Here is a 17675-nt window from a genome sequence, read left to right as displayed (position 1 = left end):
ATTTGATAAGCCAAGCTTTGTATAGGTACTTTATAGTTATGAGTATTCTGGAAGCTCTTGCCATGTTTTTATAGTAGGATTCAATTTTTATTGTTTGCAGCTTTGACTATTGGTTTGTCTAATTTATTGACAAATGCTGAAAAGTTCTCCTTGCATATAAGCAGTGTAAATACTTGCAAATAAGGTATTCTGATATATTTAGTTCTGTAGTTGGTCTACAAGCAGAGCTCCCATTGAACTGAAAATGAAGCTCTGATTGCAAATTTTGCTATGGCATAATGTATTCTTAGCTGGTGAATTCTTTACTAGTGTATGCCAGAGTTTGACCTGCTTTATAGTGTTAATAGTGATTTTTTTTTTCCAGAGGCCTATATTGTCATTTATAAAAGTCTGGTTTTAAGTTTACAATATGTTATCCTGTGATAATAATCAAGGTGTATTTTAACTTTTGTTCTGCATTTTTGTATGGCATTGATTATATAAAAACTATTCTAAAAATTGTTTTTATTTCTTGTTTGCTGCATTACTAGGGGACAAATTCTGGGTGTTGCAGGTGTATATATATTTACAGAAACAGCTTACTATGTGAGAAAATCCTGAAGCCATTTAAATGTAATTTTTTTTTCATGTGGCCAGTATTTCCCTTGAAAATACATAGATCAGTTTTCAATTGGGTAAAAAAGGAAAGAAAGTAGTTTGAATAAAAAACCAGTGCCAACAATCGTTTTTTAGTCCATGTGTTTAAAATGTATTAGGCTTATGCATTCACCAGATAAAAGCTGGCATTTTGGTAGTAAATTTTTAAAACTTTCAGCAGCGTGAAAATAATATTTAAATGAATTGCCAAATCAGCAGAATTTTCCAAAGTAGTAATAAGAAAACTTTGACCTCAAAGACTGTGAGTCTTGATCATTCTATTTCTATTTCTGAGTCTCACAGTAGCTGCTAAAAGAGAACTTTCATTTCATGTGATCTGTGTAACACTCTCTTACATTTTGTCCAACTCTGATTTTGTTTTTCTCATTTCATACAGTCTCAAGAATCCTATGAGCTAAGAGCAGCCTATGGAAAACATGAAGAAAGACTGCAGATGATGTTACAGACCAACTACAGAGCACTAAAAGAGCAATTAAAGCAGTGGGCAATAGCAGGTAAGTTACATAGCTCATTAAAAACATTTTCCTTACACAAAAAATCTGAACAGAAGTATTACATAGGTGTTCAAAAGAGAATGTGGCTTGAAGGAAGAAGCTACTGGGTGGTGATCAAGACTATCCTTTGTTACAGCGGAATACATGACTTACCCCTATGTGAGAAAAATTGTAGTTGAAACCAAGAGGAAGTATATTGAGCTGACACCTTGACTTATTTCATTAGGCATTTCATTGAGAGCCTGAGTACTGGACAAAGGTCAGCTAGGATTGCTTACTTATGTTTGTCTAATTCCTCACTCATTTATTTTGTTGACTGTATGTTTTTAAATGTCTGTAACACAGCAGTTGCTCATTATGTTTCAAATAGTTTTTAAAAATAGTTTTATTCATTAAAATATAGAAATATTACCCTCTCTAACATTTACTGATTCATAGATTAACTGAGCCTAAAATCTTCTTCCTTATAGGGGAAAAGTAAAATAATACGTGCATGAAAGCAAGGTGTTTTCATCTGTTAAATTATTTAAAAATAAATTATTTCTGATAATTTTACAAAAAATTGTAGTAATATATCTTTATTAATGGGAAGAGGAAAGATTTTACCACATAAAATTTGCATAATGAACATTCTGTATATCATCCTCCCTTAGGCTCTATACAGAACAGTGAAAATTTTATGCAGAAATTCTTCTTTTTTTAAGTCCTTAGTAGACAGATACTTTGGTAAACAGATGCAATTGGAGGAATGAAAGCATTTCTTATCAGTTCAGTTATCAAGTATGGCTGTTTTTCAGGACCTGTTTCAAGAAAGTAATTTCCTTGTGGCTTTAGCAGGGCTTTAGCATGCACCTAACAACTCAGTAAACACTTGTATGTTTTACTAAAAATAATTATTCTTGCAGTTAGAGCAATACTGACTAATCTTGACACTAACTTTATCTCTCTCTGAAGAAACAAGAGTCACAGAATATGCTGCAAAACTGGTAGCTGTTCACAGTCTGAGGTGATGTAAAACATCCTACTGTGAATGATAAACCGTTCCTTATATATAAGTAATGCTATGGCCTTTCTTAGTAGATTTGCATTGCTTTGAAATACGTAGGAGCAGTTTGTCTTTAAAAAAGGGGAAAAAAAGGCGTGGATAGAAACAATGGCGAAATATAAAATTGCTACAGGCATTGGTGGCAGCACAGGAGCATTTTTTAAAAATATCTAAGCATAATTGCAAATATATTTGGGTAAATTATAATGAAATGGTTTTGATTCTTTAGGAAAAATATGGATTTTTTTTCTTTTAGTTCACTGTTTTAAATTTAGTGCAATCTGGAAGTGACTTACTGAATTTAGTAACTGTCATCCTTGAAATTATTTAATTCTGTACCTATACCTAGGCAGGCTTTCATATCCACTGAGAGTCCAAGGCTAGCAAGATAAAAAAAATTGAACTAGATAAAGACATGAAAATCTTAAACTTGATATACAGTGAAGCACTGGGTGTTCTGGTTCTGATAGTTTAAAAAAAATTTAAAAGGGAAAGAGAGACAAAGGTGACTTCTGTTTAAAGTAAATGAGACGAGCTTGTGTTATAATGAATGTTTTCAAAGAAGGTAGGTATTAGGGAGAATATAATGCTCAGTCTTCACTTAGTAATCTAATTTTTTTTCCTCTCTATTTAAGATGAGCTGAAAATAAGAGGGTTTCAATAATATTTGTTACCACATTAGATTTGTGTGAAGCCACATTAAAGGAGGTTTGGTTTTCATTTTTAATATGCTTAAACAAAGGAAAGTAGACAAGATACAAATAAAAGCAGTCTGTAACAATAAGACTCTGTTATTTTGGTATCTCAAAAAGCTGTATAGTGCTGCTATAATGTAAATTGTGCATTAAGAAGTCAGTATCAGGTGCTTATGTGGCATTTCTGATCCTTTGTAAGTGATGGAAGATCCCATTCTCCATATTCTTCATAGATTAGTATCTGTTATTGAGATGGCAGCTGATGGGACCTAATCCACCTGTCAGTGTATATTCAACTTGCACTGATGTACGTGACTGCAAAAATGATGGGGGCCTTAGGAGGTTACCACATTGTCTGAGAGTTTGTTTCTGTGCCCAGTAGGAATTTGGATTGCAGAGTTTTAAATTGATTTCATAAAGTATTTTTAATACCATTTTTATCTTTGGCTTTATTAAAATACCTAAAAATATTTTAATGACTGAAAAACTGTTAAATATTTAGTTTTATTTTTCTGTGCTTCTAAAGTCAATATGCTTGTTCTTAATACATAATCTTGTCCATAGATAGTTAATTCCTGTGTTAAAGTGTAGAACAACAGTATGGGCATTAGTTGCAACTTCCAGATTGGCTTGCTGGGGTGTTAGGGGAGCTGATGACTCTCCCTTAATTTTCAAGAGATTATGTGATGATTTTACTTCTTCTTTCTCATACCAGTATTTAAAGTAATGTTGTCAGAATGTGGCTGGCACTATTCTGCCACGTCACCTGGGAGGCATGGTGTCATACTAGTTCAATATCTATCTGAAACCGTGTAATTGAACTTCTCTTTATTACCACAGTTAAGATTTCATGCCTCAGAATGTATACATCATGCAAAATTCAGATTCAATGGATGCTGTACTTGAAAAATCTGTATTTTCTGAAATCAGAGGTGCCTTTATTCTGGTTCTCCTAAAGCATTTAGATATTTGAAAACAAACAGCCTTTTTAAACTCATAAACAGCTTGAAAATACCAAAAGCAGATACCAACATACAGGCTTCTGTCAGCTTTGTCAAGAGAATCATGATGTGATGTGGTATGAACTGGCTTTTTTCAAAAGGGAGCACAAAAAGCTGCTGATTTAGAAGTCAGTTTGTTTCTTAAATTGTGTTTAAGGAAAGAAACATACTGGGGTTTTTTTCAGACCATACAAGAGGAATTCCTTGTAAAATTCCATTATAAAAACATCTACCAAAAGCAGAAAACATCAGCTCTTTTTTTTTCTTCCTTCTCTCTCCCCCTTAAATCAGTGACAAGTTACAAGTTTGCTAGCACTAACAGAAACTGTATTCCATGATCTAGGGATTGTGTTAATTAATGTGGCTCTCATCTGTTGGAGGTGTCGCTCTTCATTAGCCTGTATTTTACACACTGCCGTGCTTCATTTTTGGAATGAGGTGGTGAGGGGATAACCTAGCCAGCCATCCTTGTTTGATCTCTGTGATACATACGCAATGCAGAATGCCTCAGCTCTCTTGGTTCCCTGCCCTGTCCTGCTAATCCCAGCTGAGCTCATTATGGTGTAGCCTTGCTGCTACTCCTGGAGCCAGAGCTGTCCAAGCTAATTACTGGTAGCAGCAGAGCTGCCTGTTAAGGGTCTGGTGTGGATCTGCTAACATGGTCCTTGGTAGTGACCTGCAAAAAGCACGAGGGAGTTGCTCTCTTTCTTGCTGTGCACAGCCTGTCCTTTGGGTTTAGTGCTGATCCCTTCACACAGCTCTTTCAGCTGTAGTAAGTGTAAAACTTGGTGAAGGAAACTCTTACTTTAGAAAACATACAGTTTGCTGCTTTGATCTCATAATTCATAGGCTATTACACTCAGCCAGGCAAAGTAAAAAAATGTCCTTTTATACTAGACAAAAGGAAGTTAGTATGGTATAATTAGCCCTTTGCTGTGATTTAACACTTTCTGTAAGTGGCTATGATTTTTTGTTTTAATTTAAGAATCAAGACATCATAGAAAGTTTTATTCAGACTTTGTTTTTGTCAGCATTAAAAAAAAGTGTTTTCCCAATGGATCACAATGTAAGCCCATTTTGTGGCAATACCATGAAGGCTGCTATCACAGAATTTCAACTGCAGCAAATTGTTTTGTTCTATGTAAGTCCTTGTGTTGACCATAATTTCTGTTGGTGTGTTATAGGCAATGTTGCCAGTAGCTGTGTTACATGGGGTATTCTTATATCTGCCAGTTAAAATTGTGTGTCTGTTCTTGTCACTTCATTGTCACCTTTTTTTGCTGTTTTGAAGCTATAACAACAAATTATGACATGCAAATATTTTGTGGGTTTTCATTTTTTATTTTTATGTAGGAAAGAACACTTTCTTGCCATGTATGTAATTGCATATCTGGCAAGATGTACATGTAATTCCCCTTCCATCACTAGTGAACACATTGACCACAGGCAGTGGTAACTCAGGAGTAATTACATAAGCCTCTTTTTTCACACAAAGCTATGCTTATATATTGTGCACACCCTGAAGATTGGTACAGTTGGACTGCTTTTATAGAGTTCCTGTGCAGTCACATTTTTGGGAACACCCTTATTTCTTGTATGTTGCAGATCATTGACCTTGACTAGACTGTGGTGAGGTGTCATGAGCAGAGAGTTGAGCTCTTCAAGAGACAGGATTTATAAGACAAAATGGATTCATAAAAGTCTGCATGTAAGGATTTAGTAAGAAACCAGTGCAGCATTGTTCACAAGAGTTCATTAAGGTGAACTCTTTGTGTGGATTTAGGTGCTGTTTGTTCCTTATGGGCAGTGTCACTTACTGTTAGTTGAAGGAAGAAATGAATGCATAATTTCTCTAATAATGGCAGTCTTTAATTTGCTGAACGAAGTCATCATTTCAGGATTTCAGCTAATTTTCTTAAAGGCAATACTAAATTTAATGAACTTTTTAGATATGTGGATAGAGCTTCTTTATATTACTTCTATTGTTTTTTAAGTTCTATGGATAAAGGACATAATCTATGGAGTTGTACCAGTTACTTATATGTGTAAAATTACAGGCAGTATAAGTAAATCAGGTTAGCCCATAGCTTTTGCATTTAGTTGGATAGAGCCTACTGATTGTTAAGTTGGTGTGGAACATACATAAACCAAAACAATGCACCATTGCTTAAAGAAGAGTGCCTAAGTAAGGATTTTGTTTTGGTTTAAGTAATTCTAACTTTAAATAGGTAAAATTTCTCTCTCTGACTAAACCAAAGACTGAGGGTTTAGAAAATCGGATGGTTGTTGCTTGTTTATGTATTTAATCTCTAAGAATTACTTTCTCTCCAATCCTCTGAGGGACAGAGCAATGATGATATCTTTAATGTGCACATACATTAATCATGATTTTAGCCCTCCACTGGACCTGCTCCAGGGGCTTCATGACTCCCTTCTAGTTAGGAACCTAGAAACGGACACAGCAATCCAGATGTGGCCTCACCAAGGCTGAGTAGAGAGGCAGGATCACCTTCCTCAACCTGCTGGCAATGCTCTTCCTAATGTGCCACCAGGACGCATAGCTGGCTCATGGACAGCTTGCTGACCTGAAGGACTCACAGGTCACACTCCACAGAACCGCTTCACTGCACATCCAATTGTTCTGCTACCTGATTGCAAGCTGGCTAATTTAAATTATTTCGGCATTTCCATATCAAAAGCTAGTTAGCTGGAACATAGGGATACCTCTGTCCCTTTGGCCTTCATGTACAGACTTTGGAAACATGTAGATGATTGTACATAAACTGTTGTGGAATCTTCACAGTTTTACATCTTTCATTCTGTGTTATTTTTAGGCAGCCTTGTAATAGATACCAGCAACCCTCAATTATTTGACAAGGAACAGTCTTCAACATTAAACATGATGACATAAATTATCATTTTCACAGCTAGGTGGAAATTTGTTGCCTGTATGTGTGCATATCATCCATTATAGGAAGTGTGCTCTGGGTCTTCAAAGGATGTGGAATCACTACAAGCTCAGTCGTATCCTTCCGCTGCTGTAGCAGCTATTTAATAAATGTTTCTGATAAGCTTTCCTTTTATAGGAAAGCAAGACCACGTGATTTCTGCTTTCCTTATTCCTGTGGAGTGAAAGCACCTGTTGTGTACCTGGTGTAGTGGTATTTGAGCAACTAGTTGACAGGAGCGTATCTTAGTATCAGCAGCACGATGTGATGCCTCTTGTCTTTTCTAGCTCTCAGAATGGGTATGATGGAGAAAAGCTGAATTAAGTGTGGTGGAATGCTAGCAGTAAAAAACCACAAACATAGGCTATATTAGTTCCTTTGCTTCTTGAATATGTGTTACCTCTATGGTTCTTGAAGTAGAGAACCTGCTGAAAAATGTGGTTTTGATAATCTTGACTGCCTCAGGCAATAGGAGACGCCTGGTCATCAAAGACTTTTTCTTTTTAACCCCCATTGTTTTGTGAAACATCCAAACATCTCAGCAATTTTTTCCGTGTTTTGCTCAATAGGTGGCATGTAGCAGATTACTTTGTAACAAAGTGCATTCACACTACATCAGTGTTAAAAAGTGTCACCTGCAGCATATAGCCCTTCCAACTTGTGTGTTTTCTGTGTAAAGTAATCTTTTTGATTATCAGTTTTAGGGGTGCTGGGACAGAGCAGACATCTTACTAATAATTACTTGAATCTAATAGGTCAGGGCTCTTGGTTAATTCTTTCTTCAGTTAGTAATTTTGTAGTTCAAAGGCATATATAGTTAAAATGATGATGTGTATGTGTTTGTTTAGGTTGGGATAGATAAAAATCTGAAATACCAGCTTTCATGCTACTGAAAGCAGGTAAAGCCTAAATTCTGTAGCTAATCTTGTGGGTCTTCTGAGTGTTTTGACAAAGTGCATGCTTACTGACTGAACTGAGTTTTGCTCAGTGAAAATGACCGTCAGGCTCAAGTGTGAGAATGGGAAATACTGAACCAGAAATAAATTAAAATATAAGAAATCAGCAGCATTTGGTGTAATACAGAGTATAGTTTCCATAAGATATTTTAAAGGACCAGTAGGGGCTTTTACATAGTGAACAAAATGGCCCTTTTTTTTTTGAAGAGAATTAGTTTTTTTTCTAGGAAGCTTCCAGTTACATTTTCACCAAGCACTGTGTCAACTGCTTTTCAGTGAGAGGGTTCCATCAAGGATAATGAGATTGATGCTTTTTAATTTTTAAGCTAGTCTCTAGAAAATTTCTTACCTGTGTCCACCAGATCTTGTAATTTCCTGCATCCTAGCTACCAGACAAATTTGAGGACTCAGTGTGTTTTTTTATATCAGATGTGTTTGTGTTTTTCCTTTGTTCCTTCATATTTAATCAGACATGTCTTGCCTTGTACTTTGCTGCCTTCTCATATATGATGGAATTGTGTCATATTAAAAACACGAGTCATGCTACTAAACATTTTTTTCATAATACAGGAGCAGATAAATTCAGAATTAAAGTTGCATTAATGATAAAATTTGGGCATTGTCAGGAAAAAAAAAAAAGAGAGATGGTGGAGAAACTTAAGGACTTCATTTTAGCTTCCCTTTGTATTGCTGCTTGCACAGAGCTATTGCTTGCCTTGCTGTTGGATCAGAGTGATTTCTGTAGATTTTTCGTTTAGAAATTAATTGTTGTACAGGTGATGAGCATACTGCCTGCAGAAGAACTGTCTTTTTCTTATCCCTCTGTCTCGCCTAGTCAAAAGATCTTCAGCATTTAGATGGAAAGGTCTGATTTATTAGTCTTACAGATGTGCATGCACATATAAAAACAAAGAACTACTAAGTGTGTCATATTAAACTGTACAGAATGTTCAGAGAAGAAGCCTGTGAACCTACAGTCAGTAATACTAAAGCACACTTATTGCTGCTGACATGTCTGGTTGCTATTTTAAGAGAATAAGGTGTGAGTAATGAAAATAAGTTTCTCTACAGTACTTTCTGTGAAGTTCTGGGGTTTCTGGTAAAGGTAGCAGTGCTTGATACATTCTGGCAAGATTACTTTAATATGCAGTGCTAATTTTCCACTTGCCTTTACATAGCACTGATTTTTGAAGGGACATCATAAATTTTTATGATTCCATGTATCTCAGCTTTGATAATTTTAAAATATTATTTTGTATTTTATAATGTAAAAGAATACTTTACAATTAAAGTTATTAAACATTATTTACATATTCTTGCTTTATCTCTTGAACTCTTTCCTAAAGTGTACTGGTTGGTAATTCTAGAAAGTCAAATGTGGTGCTTAGCAAACCGTTATTATGACCCAGCATGATTTTTGTGTTAAACTGCTTAGTCCTCTTTTGTTGTATTAGGCAGTATATGCATATACATGGACAAGTTTAATCTATCTTAATGTGTTTGGATCTTTTTCTAATTTCTAAGGAATTCAGAATGCATTTTCTAAAAATTATTGTTGTATTTGCGTTTTTTATACACACAATCATGTGAGTATAAACGTGGAATCATCAACATTTTCCTGAAACTCAGATGCTTCAGTGGAAGAAATAAAATAAGAAATTTTTTTTATCCTTACTTTGCATTATTGGAAACCAGCTCTATGCTAACAGCAGGCTGTAGGCAAGAGAGTTTAGTGTATTTGTCATAGGAGGTTTATAAAGGTTAGAAGGACTGATACAACAACAAAATTCTCTTGATATTCATATGATGGGTGACGTACCCTCTCCTCTGAGTTATATTGATGGCAGCAGCATACCCCAGTCTTGGCCCTTGAGGTAGAATCTGTTTTGAGCTAACGACAGGTACAAACACTGTTTTTGAGGCTGTTCTGATGGTCTTATTTTAAACAGAATGGAAACCTGCAAATTAGAATAATAAACATAATTCACACATTCACACAGTGTAACATTTATATGTTTGGTAAACACTTCTTGACAAATAAGCTGGATTTTTTGCTTCAGTGAAACAAATTAAAGATTGCTAAATGGTAGATAAAATTTTAGGCATGGGTTTCTACCATCCTTTTGCAAACTAAAGGTTATGCTGCATGTTGAAACTATCTTAGTCACTGGTGCTTCTTTGATTTTGGAGTGACGGTTGACTTGAAATATATCTCAAAAAGCACTCTTGACAACTATGACACTATTCACTGTTTTGTTATGTGAACAGACATTGGGCTGTTGAGGGGGGAGTTGCTTTTATCCTTTTTGTTCCTCCTGAATGTGGGTTGTAAATCTGGGAGACTTTACTTAGCAACAACAGATATCTCTTCCTGCAATTTTCATCCATACTACAAGCGACTGAATTGGGGAAACAAGAATGATAAAGACATATTTCTGGGAAGTGGATGCACAAGTAAGATACATAGCTTAGACTCTATGTAGTCAAATGCTTCATTTCCTTGGTTAATTAAGACTATACATTTCTTAGTGTAAACTGTAAGTTTACAGTATTTTTCCTGTAAAGGAATTCCAGTAAATCATTCTGGATAGTGTGAATGATTATGGAGTGGGAGTAACGCTAGTACTTTTTGCTTTACTCTTACCTTGGTAGTGTTATCCTCAGACATATGTAATGGTCTTTGCTCTCTCACAGTCTGTATCAAACACCTACTCCCAGGTTTGCTCTCATTTTCCAAGGCTGTCATAAATATACAGACCCATGAAAAGAGCATATTTAGCCCTTACTGCAGGCAAATGTGCTTGAACCATAATGCTGTAGGAAGAATCATTTGCTGTGACAAATTTCTGTGAGAGTCGTACTTCACCTTAAAAGTTGGGTAAAGTTTCTACCTGTCTTGGTTCTCCTGACTTGAAGTAAATTCAGAGTCGTAGAAAATTAAAATGAATTTTGCATTATGGCGTATAAGACCATTTTTGACAGCCTCTTCCTATATTTTCTCTATGGGTTTTTTACAGAAGTATGTGTAATGTGCATGTGTGTTCTACTCTAGTTTTATGGAGCAGAGTTTTTACCCTTCTAAAAATTAGAAGACTAAGGAAGAGAAAGTGCAGTTCAGCTTTGCTTACCTAGATAATTGTCTATTGATGTACTGTCTGTCTTCTCAATCACCTTTCTTTTCTGAGGGGAAGAAAGAGGAGCTGCTTCTCCTGTCCTATTTTCCTTGCAAGGATTATTAGGCTATTTAACTTAAGCTTTGGATTAGAAAAAAATTCTTTGACACTAAGACACTATGTTGACCAGGTGTCTTTAGAACTTCTTTTTTTGTTACTGTAATAAGCAATGCTGCTGTCCCTTTTTAAGGACTGTAATAAGGACCATGCAAAGCTTGGTTAGCAGTCTTTCTCTGTCTGATTTTTTTCTTCATTTGGCTTTCCTGTCTTTAGCAGTCTTCCATGACTCTGGAGGAAAATGGTTGAAAAGGCAATAGTTGACCTCATGGACTCAGAGGAAGGCTTCCCTGACTGCAGCAGCTCTTGGACTAGCCCCCTGATATCTGTCCATACCAGCAACAATATGCATTAGGAGATTGTGGTTGGTTGTGCTTATTTCTCCAAAGAGTCATCCTGCTGCAGTCTTTACTATTTGTAATCCTTGGGAAGGAGTCGGTTTCCTCAGTGGGTTATTCCATCTTAAGTATTCAGCTCTATTAGAAATTAGATTCTCTGCATGGTTTTATTTTCCAGATAAAATTCCCTGGGACAAATAGGAAAAATGTCTTAGTGTTTGTTTGGATGTTTATTTTAGACTGCCATGAGCCTCCTCTCTTAATTCCTTTTATCTGTATGCAGGGGAGTGTAGAAGTCTCCTGCTTGTCTTACCTGTGAGTGCTGAAAGCTGCTGATGAGCAATGGCTGACTTACGGGATGTGTATTACTCAGGAGGCAGTTGTTTGCTAGAGGACTAACTAGAGTCTTCTGGCAATGGGTTAACCCAGGGTCAGTAACTCTGGAGGGAAAGAGCCCTTTAAACTCATAAGTGCAGAGAGAAAGTTTATGCTATATTTCAGGCTGTCTTTCTAAATTACCTTTTCTTTAATGCTTTGAGGCCCAAGTGCACATGTGTACATGCACCTTAGATTTGGAGCTGTGTGAGGGCTCCTGATGGTATCTTTAGAACTGCTGACAATTAAAAATGATGAGTACTAGGATATTTTGTTCTAGCAAGAGGGTATATTTTGCAGAAGCCCTGCTTATATGCAGATGGTGGGAGCATTACTCCTATTCTAATAACTTGATAAGTAAGCAACTGTTACAAAGAATTTCTTGCTGATGCCTAGCTATAATCTAAAAAAAAATTGGAAGTAATTATTTTAGCATAACTGATTCTATAGCACAGTTTTAAATATGCTATCTCTTCCTATATTCAAAATAGGTGAGTATTTAAAAAAAAAAAAAAAAAAAAAAAAAGAAGGAGTAATCAGAAATATTATATTGTGAAAAATAGAGCCCAGACTATTTTATCGTATTGAAAACAGCAGATTTTGTAATTATGGATCAAGATCAGTATCTTCAAAAAAGTATGCCATACCACCATAAACTAGTATCTCCACAGATTTGATCTCTCTTGATTTCTGCATATCCTCATTTTAGTACTGCCAGGTGAGACTGTGAAAATCATAGTTGGAGGACAAAAATGAAGCATTTGTACATAAAAGAGGATGCTGCATACTTTCGTGCTCTTGATGGTGCATTTTCTATATATGTTACAAGAAGAAAGAGTGACATTTTTCATTAAGTTAATTGTAGTAAACAGAGGACTTTGAGGTTGTTCTCAGGATGTAAAGTCACTATTAGAATTCTGACTTGCCATATTAGAAGATCCTGATAGTCTTCTAGGAAATGCCAGTAGACTCCTGCTAATTTAGGAAACTGATTCCTCTCAAATCAAGGATTCAGTGTATCTTCCTTGGAGCTGGAAGTTATTCTCTGACAACCTAGTCTAGAGTATGTAGGATTGTTGCTGCTCTGTTTCTTGTCAACAAAGCAATCTTTAAAACTACTTTGGAGTAGATTACATTGTCAGGTCAGCTTGTTTTAGAAGCAGATAAGAAAATGCTTATTGTTGACAAAGGCTTGCTGAAGAAATACTCTAAAATCTACCCGAAATACCTAAAAGCAGAATAACGTCTTTTTGCAGAAGACTCAAGGCCATTAAGCCATTTCAGGTGTGCATAAAACTGAAAAGCAATACACTAGTTTCTAGGCTTTGTATGGCTTTAAGTCACTTTTTCCCCATCTGATGGGCTATCATTTAAACTTGGCAACACTGCTAGAAAGTATAACATGTGAGTATAAATAAGAGCAAGACATTTCTCTGGAAGAAGTAATAAATTCTGGAGCTTTTCAGTCTGCTAGTTTTTATTACTCTTTCAATGACATTGCAAAACAAATAGTTGTTTGGTTTTTTTTTTTCCTATCTTTTTAAAAGCTGAAAGGTCTGTGTAGGAGCTGAATAGTTACTTCAAAAACCATTTTCAATTCATCTATTAGACAGACATAGGATTGGTGTAGTCCTAAAATTAGAAACTGCAGTCATGTATGTCACTCATAATTACATGACCTTCATTACTGGCAAATTTCGTATGTTTTACTGCAAATTTTCAGGATACATTTTCTAGTTATACAGTCTCCTTCAGGACTCCCTAAACCTTAAATATAAACTAATCAGGACTGTAAATACTTCCACAATGCAATCAGAAAAGAGTTGCTTTACATGATTTGAAATATTTTATATCTTTTCAGTTTAAAAAACAACCCATAGTGAACAAAATAAACCTAGGAAAAACTGTGTCTAAATACAGGCCAAGTGATAAATGCAATTTCAACACTGCAAGCTTTTAGAAATGGCTTACTGTGTTAGCATTACCACTGCAGACTTAAAGTTTGAAAGTTGAACTCAGTGGTTACTTATGTTCTTTTGTTCTGAATTGCTGATATTTATTTCTTGTAATGAATCTCCTTTGCTTGAAATAATTTATGTATGTGGTTTTTGTGTAAATTTGCAGAGACAATTATGAACAGATTTTGTATGACTTTAAAACCCTTTCAAGTTAATTAAGTTTTATTTTTATTTTTTCCATCTATTTTTTTATTAATTTTTTTTTTTATTTGTGGATAAAAGCTTATTTACAGAATTATGGCTTTTCAACACCCTGAAAGATTTCAACTAATTCCTATATCAATAAAAAAGATTGTGTAAGTTGTCAAAATAGTTTACAGTATTTGATAAACACTTGTGCAAGGTTTGTACCTGTTATTTCTCTGTTATTTTAAAACACATCCCAGGAACTTCCATTTTTAAAAGCTGAGTTAAATAATAGAATGAGTACACAACAGAAGTGTAACAAAGACAATAAAATTCAGTAGTAGTCTTTGATTTTGTCAAGACAAAGTGTAAAAATGCAAATTTATGAGCTGGAAGTGATCAGTTAATACTCACATTTATTTGCTTTGTCTTTTCTCTTGACCTGCATATTTTCATTGTATCCAAACCCCATCATTCATTCTTGAATTGTAGGTCAAAGATTTAGCTTCTCTGAGTCTACAGAGCAAACTTTTTTCTGTAGAAAATTCTTTGTTTTTCTTTTGTGATAACCACAGACTTTATTTTGAGTTCTGCATTGCTGTATGTATTTCAATTTAGAATTTGACTGCTTTTGTGATGTTGTATATGGTTTGCTTAGCAACACTTGAATACCTAGAAGTAGCATACTCTTCCTTTCCTATGGGCGTTTCATCTTTAAATAAACTTTAGTTTCTAGTTCTTTGCCATTTATTGCAAAATGCTTTGGAGTTTGAGGGGTTTTAAAACTGCTTAGTAGACATAATTTTGAGATTGTGTTTATGAGGTGCTGACAGAAATGACACAAATACAATGATACAGTCATAGAATTTTAAAATTACAATTTTAAAAAGATGGATAATTGGTTCTCCTCAAAAAAATGCAGATTTATAAATTTCATGTGCTGTATGTATTTCCTTGCTCAAGCAGAAAGATATATAGTGTGAAGAAGAGAACTAAAATGCACTATGCTTGTCAGCTGATACATTGTAATTAGGGGACTTTTGAAAGCTTAAACTGAAAGCATCTTCCATGTTTGATGTTACTGCTTGCCAAAGCAGACAGTTGCCTGCAAATTTTTGTAGGTTTATGCTTCTCCTGCAGTTCCTTAATGCACTCATTGCTGAATTTCCCTCCTGGGAAAGAAAGCTGTGCTCAAATATTCATGCCACTTAGTATTATAATTGGAAGTAGGAATTGTACTGAACCTAATCTTTATTAAAAACTTACAATTTCTTTCACTTAATTTAGTGACTACTGGATTATTAAAGAAAAAAATATTTGTTATCCAGTATAAAAATTTTAAAGTATACTTTTTTCTTTTTTAAATCAAGCTTGTAGTTATAGTAATTGTAAAATGTGAAATCCATAGAAAATCCTAGGAGAAGAAAATTTGTATAAACACAGCTAAATGGATATTAACATAAGGCATTTCTTGGCTAGTCTTGAAACATTGTGAGCTCTCAGTGTTTCAAAAGATAGAGAAGACAAGTATTAATATTCACACCTTTAGTTTCTATTTCCATGCCTGCAGTCTGCAATCAGCTTAGGAACATTTCAGACAGAAAATGATTTCCCACTGTTGAAATAGCTCAAAAGATTTTATCTCTCAGTCTCGGGTTGTGTCTTGGATGCTTTCAGATGACATAAACATGGTGCCCTTTGCTCAGCACTTGCTAAATCAAACACAATGGTCAGAGAAATTCACATTTCAGTTAGGACCTAAACCTGACTCATTTCTTCTTTTCTTTGTTTGATGTGTTCATGGAAAGTGAATGATGCAAAAACCGGTGCAGCTAATCCACTGAGCATATGCTTAAGTTAATAACAGCAAATAATAGCTTAATCTGCTAAAATAGTTTTAGAAACTCTTCTTCATAATATCTGAAATTTGACACTGCTCTGACTCTGAGTCACTCTTCTGACTCTACAGTTCCAGTAGGTTAGAGCCTTCATCACCACACGCAGAACTTGGTTTTGATCCTTTTAGTTGCAGGATTGCAGAGGCAATTCTTCTTTCACCCTCAGTAAATGAGGGAAGCATCTCATGTCACTGAAATCTGTGCAGCTGGATCACAGGTGCTTTTAGATACCTAATCTGCTTTGTAAAAGAGTTGTATGTGAATAGTTTAAAAGTCTGTTGGGGCAGGCATAGCTTGTCTAATAGAATCCCACTTTTGGGTAAAAAAACACACTGAGATATTTATCTCCAGAGTCACTTAAATTATTTTTTGGAGAGGGAAGGAGAATTTCAGAAAAGTGGTTTAATTCATAGCTATTAAGTTGGCATGTCTGTTTGAGACACTGAGGGAGATAATTCTGTAAATTAAAAACTGAAAAGCACATATTTCCCCCCACTTCTGCTTTTTGCCACTGTGTTCTTTCAGGACGAGTAACTTCTTTCAGTGTTGAATTATACTTCAGCAGTTTTCTGTGGCTTCTTCAGTTGCCGTGAATTCCTTGACATTCCTTCTTCCTTTGAAAGTTCTTACTTGAGCCTTCTGTAATGCTTCTTTCAAGTGATCTTGCTCACTTGCTCTTGAGGAATGTACCAATTATAGAGCCTCTGCAAAGAGCTGTGTTCTTCAAGAAGACCACTCTGCACAAAAAGTACAGGCTATGGTGCTTTTATGGTTAGAGAACTGGACTAGATATGTATGTCATGTTATAATGCGTATAATTTTTTTTTTCTTTTTACAAGTTCTGGCTAGAGTAGTTTAAAGGTTTTATTGTGTTGTTCTTCAGATTAAAAAAAGTGTGAGCAACAATCAGTATAGTATCTGTTTCCAGATCACTTAAACAGTTAGAAATTTGCTTAGTGCAAACATGTTTGCCTTGCGCAGCCTAATATTTGCATTCAAAATTTTAAAAGTTAGTGAGCAGAATATTAGCAGGCTTCAGATGTTAGAAATAATAAAAGAAACCAACTAACTAACTAATTAGGATGGGAGGTTATAGGATAGAATAGGATGACAGTAATTGCTTGAAAAAGGCAGGCTAAATCTCTTTTACCTTCCCAAGATCCAGAAAATTAAACTCAGAATGTGGGTAGCAGTCCCCCCAGTGGCATGCAGCTTATTCAGTTTGGTGTAGTGTGACATGTATGATTTTCTGTATATTGGACATTTTATTCTGTCAGCTAAAAAGAGCACAACTCTAGAGAAAGAAGAACTTTCCAGAAGAATTGAGTCTCTTAAATAAGTCCATGAGTGAGATATGAGACCTGCTTTCTAACTGATGTGATAATATCCTCTTGCACCAAGAATGGTCCTGCAATAAAGGAATTCTTTTAAGGATAGAAGGAAGCAGGTACTGATAGTCAGAAGTTTTCTTTCATCCTGTCATCATAAAACATATGGTTAACCTCTGGCCATTGTGATGCCCCTTTGCTACACTTAATCTATTTACATAAGTGTCTTTCTTGGAGGAGCCTAAAGCAAGACACAGCTACACATGCCATCTCAGAAATGCTGAGTAGAATCAATTCTGTAGGTTGATTACTGACTCCTGCCTATACAGCTAGCATGTAGTTAGCCTTCACCACAAAGTCATGTCACTGCTAATGTTCGTCATAGTGGTTCGAAGGACAGATTTTTTTTTTCTGTGAAGCTGCTTTTGTCTTTTAGCGTGTCCTCTTTCCAAGTTTTTTTTAAGGGACTTTGCCTTAAGTGTACTTTATGAAGCTCCTATCAGCCGTTTTTTTTCTTCCTATGAAATCTCAGTGAGCAGTGGTCCAGCCCTCTACTGATCTCTCAG

At 35.3% G+C, this 17675-nt stretch overlaps 1 protein-coding gene across 1 annotated transcript in view; it reads left to right on the top strand.

Annotated features, from left to right (window-relative positions):
* The window catches only part of CNTLN (centlein), a 181750-nt gene that overhangs the window by 88241 nt on the left and 75834 nt on the right, over positions 1 to 17675 (top strand). The window contains 3 exon segments of the mRNA XM_050987362.1: positions 1032 to 1151; positions 2106 to 2157; positions 3916 to 4020. Coding sequence (XP_050843319.1) covers positions 1032 to 1151; positions 2106 to 2157; positions 3916 to 4020 — 277 coding nt within the window.

Source organism: Serinus canaria, chromosome Z, assembly GCF_022539315.1.
Source record: "Serinus canaria isolate serCan28SL12 chromosome Z, serCan2020, whole genome shotgun sequence".
NCBI lineage: Eukaryota > Metazoa > Chordata > Aves > Passeriformes > Fringillidae > Serinus > Serinus canaria.
The sequence above is the reverse complement of the archived record's forward strand: the minus strand, read 5'-3'. Positions and strand labels throughout refer to the sequence as shown.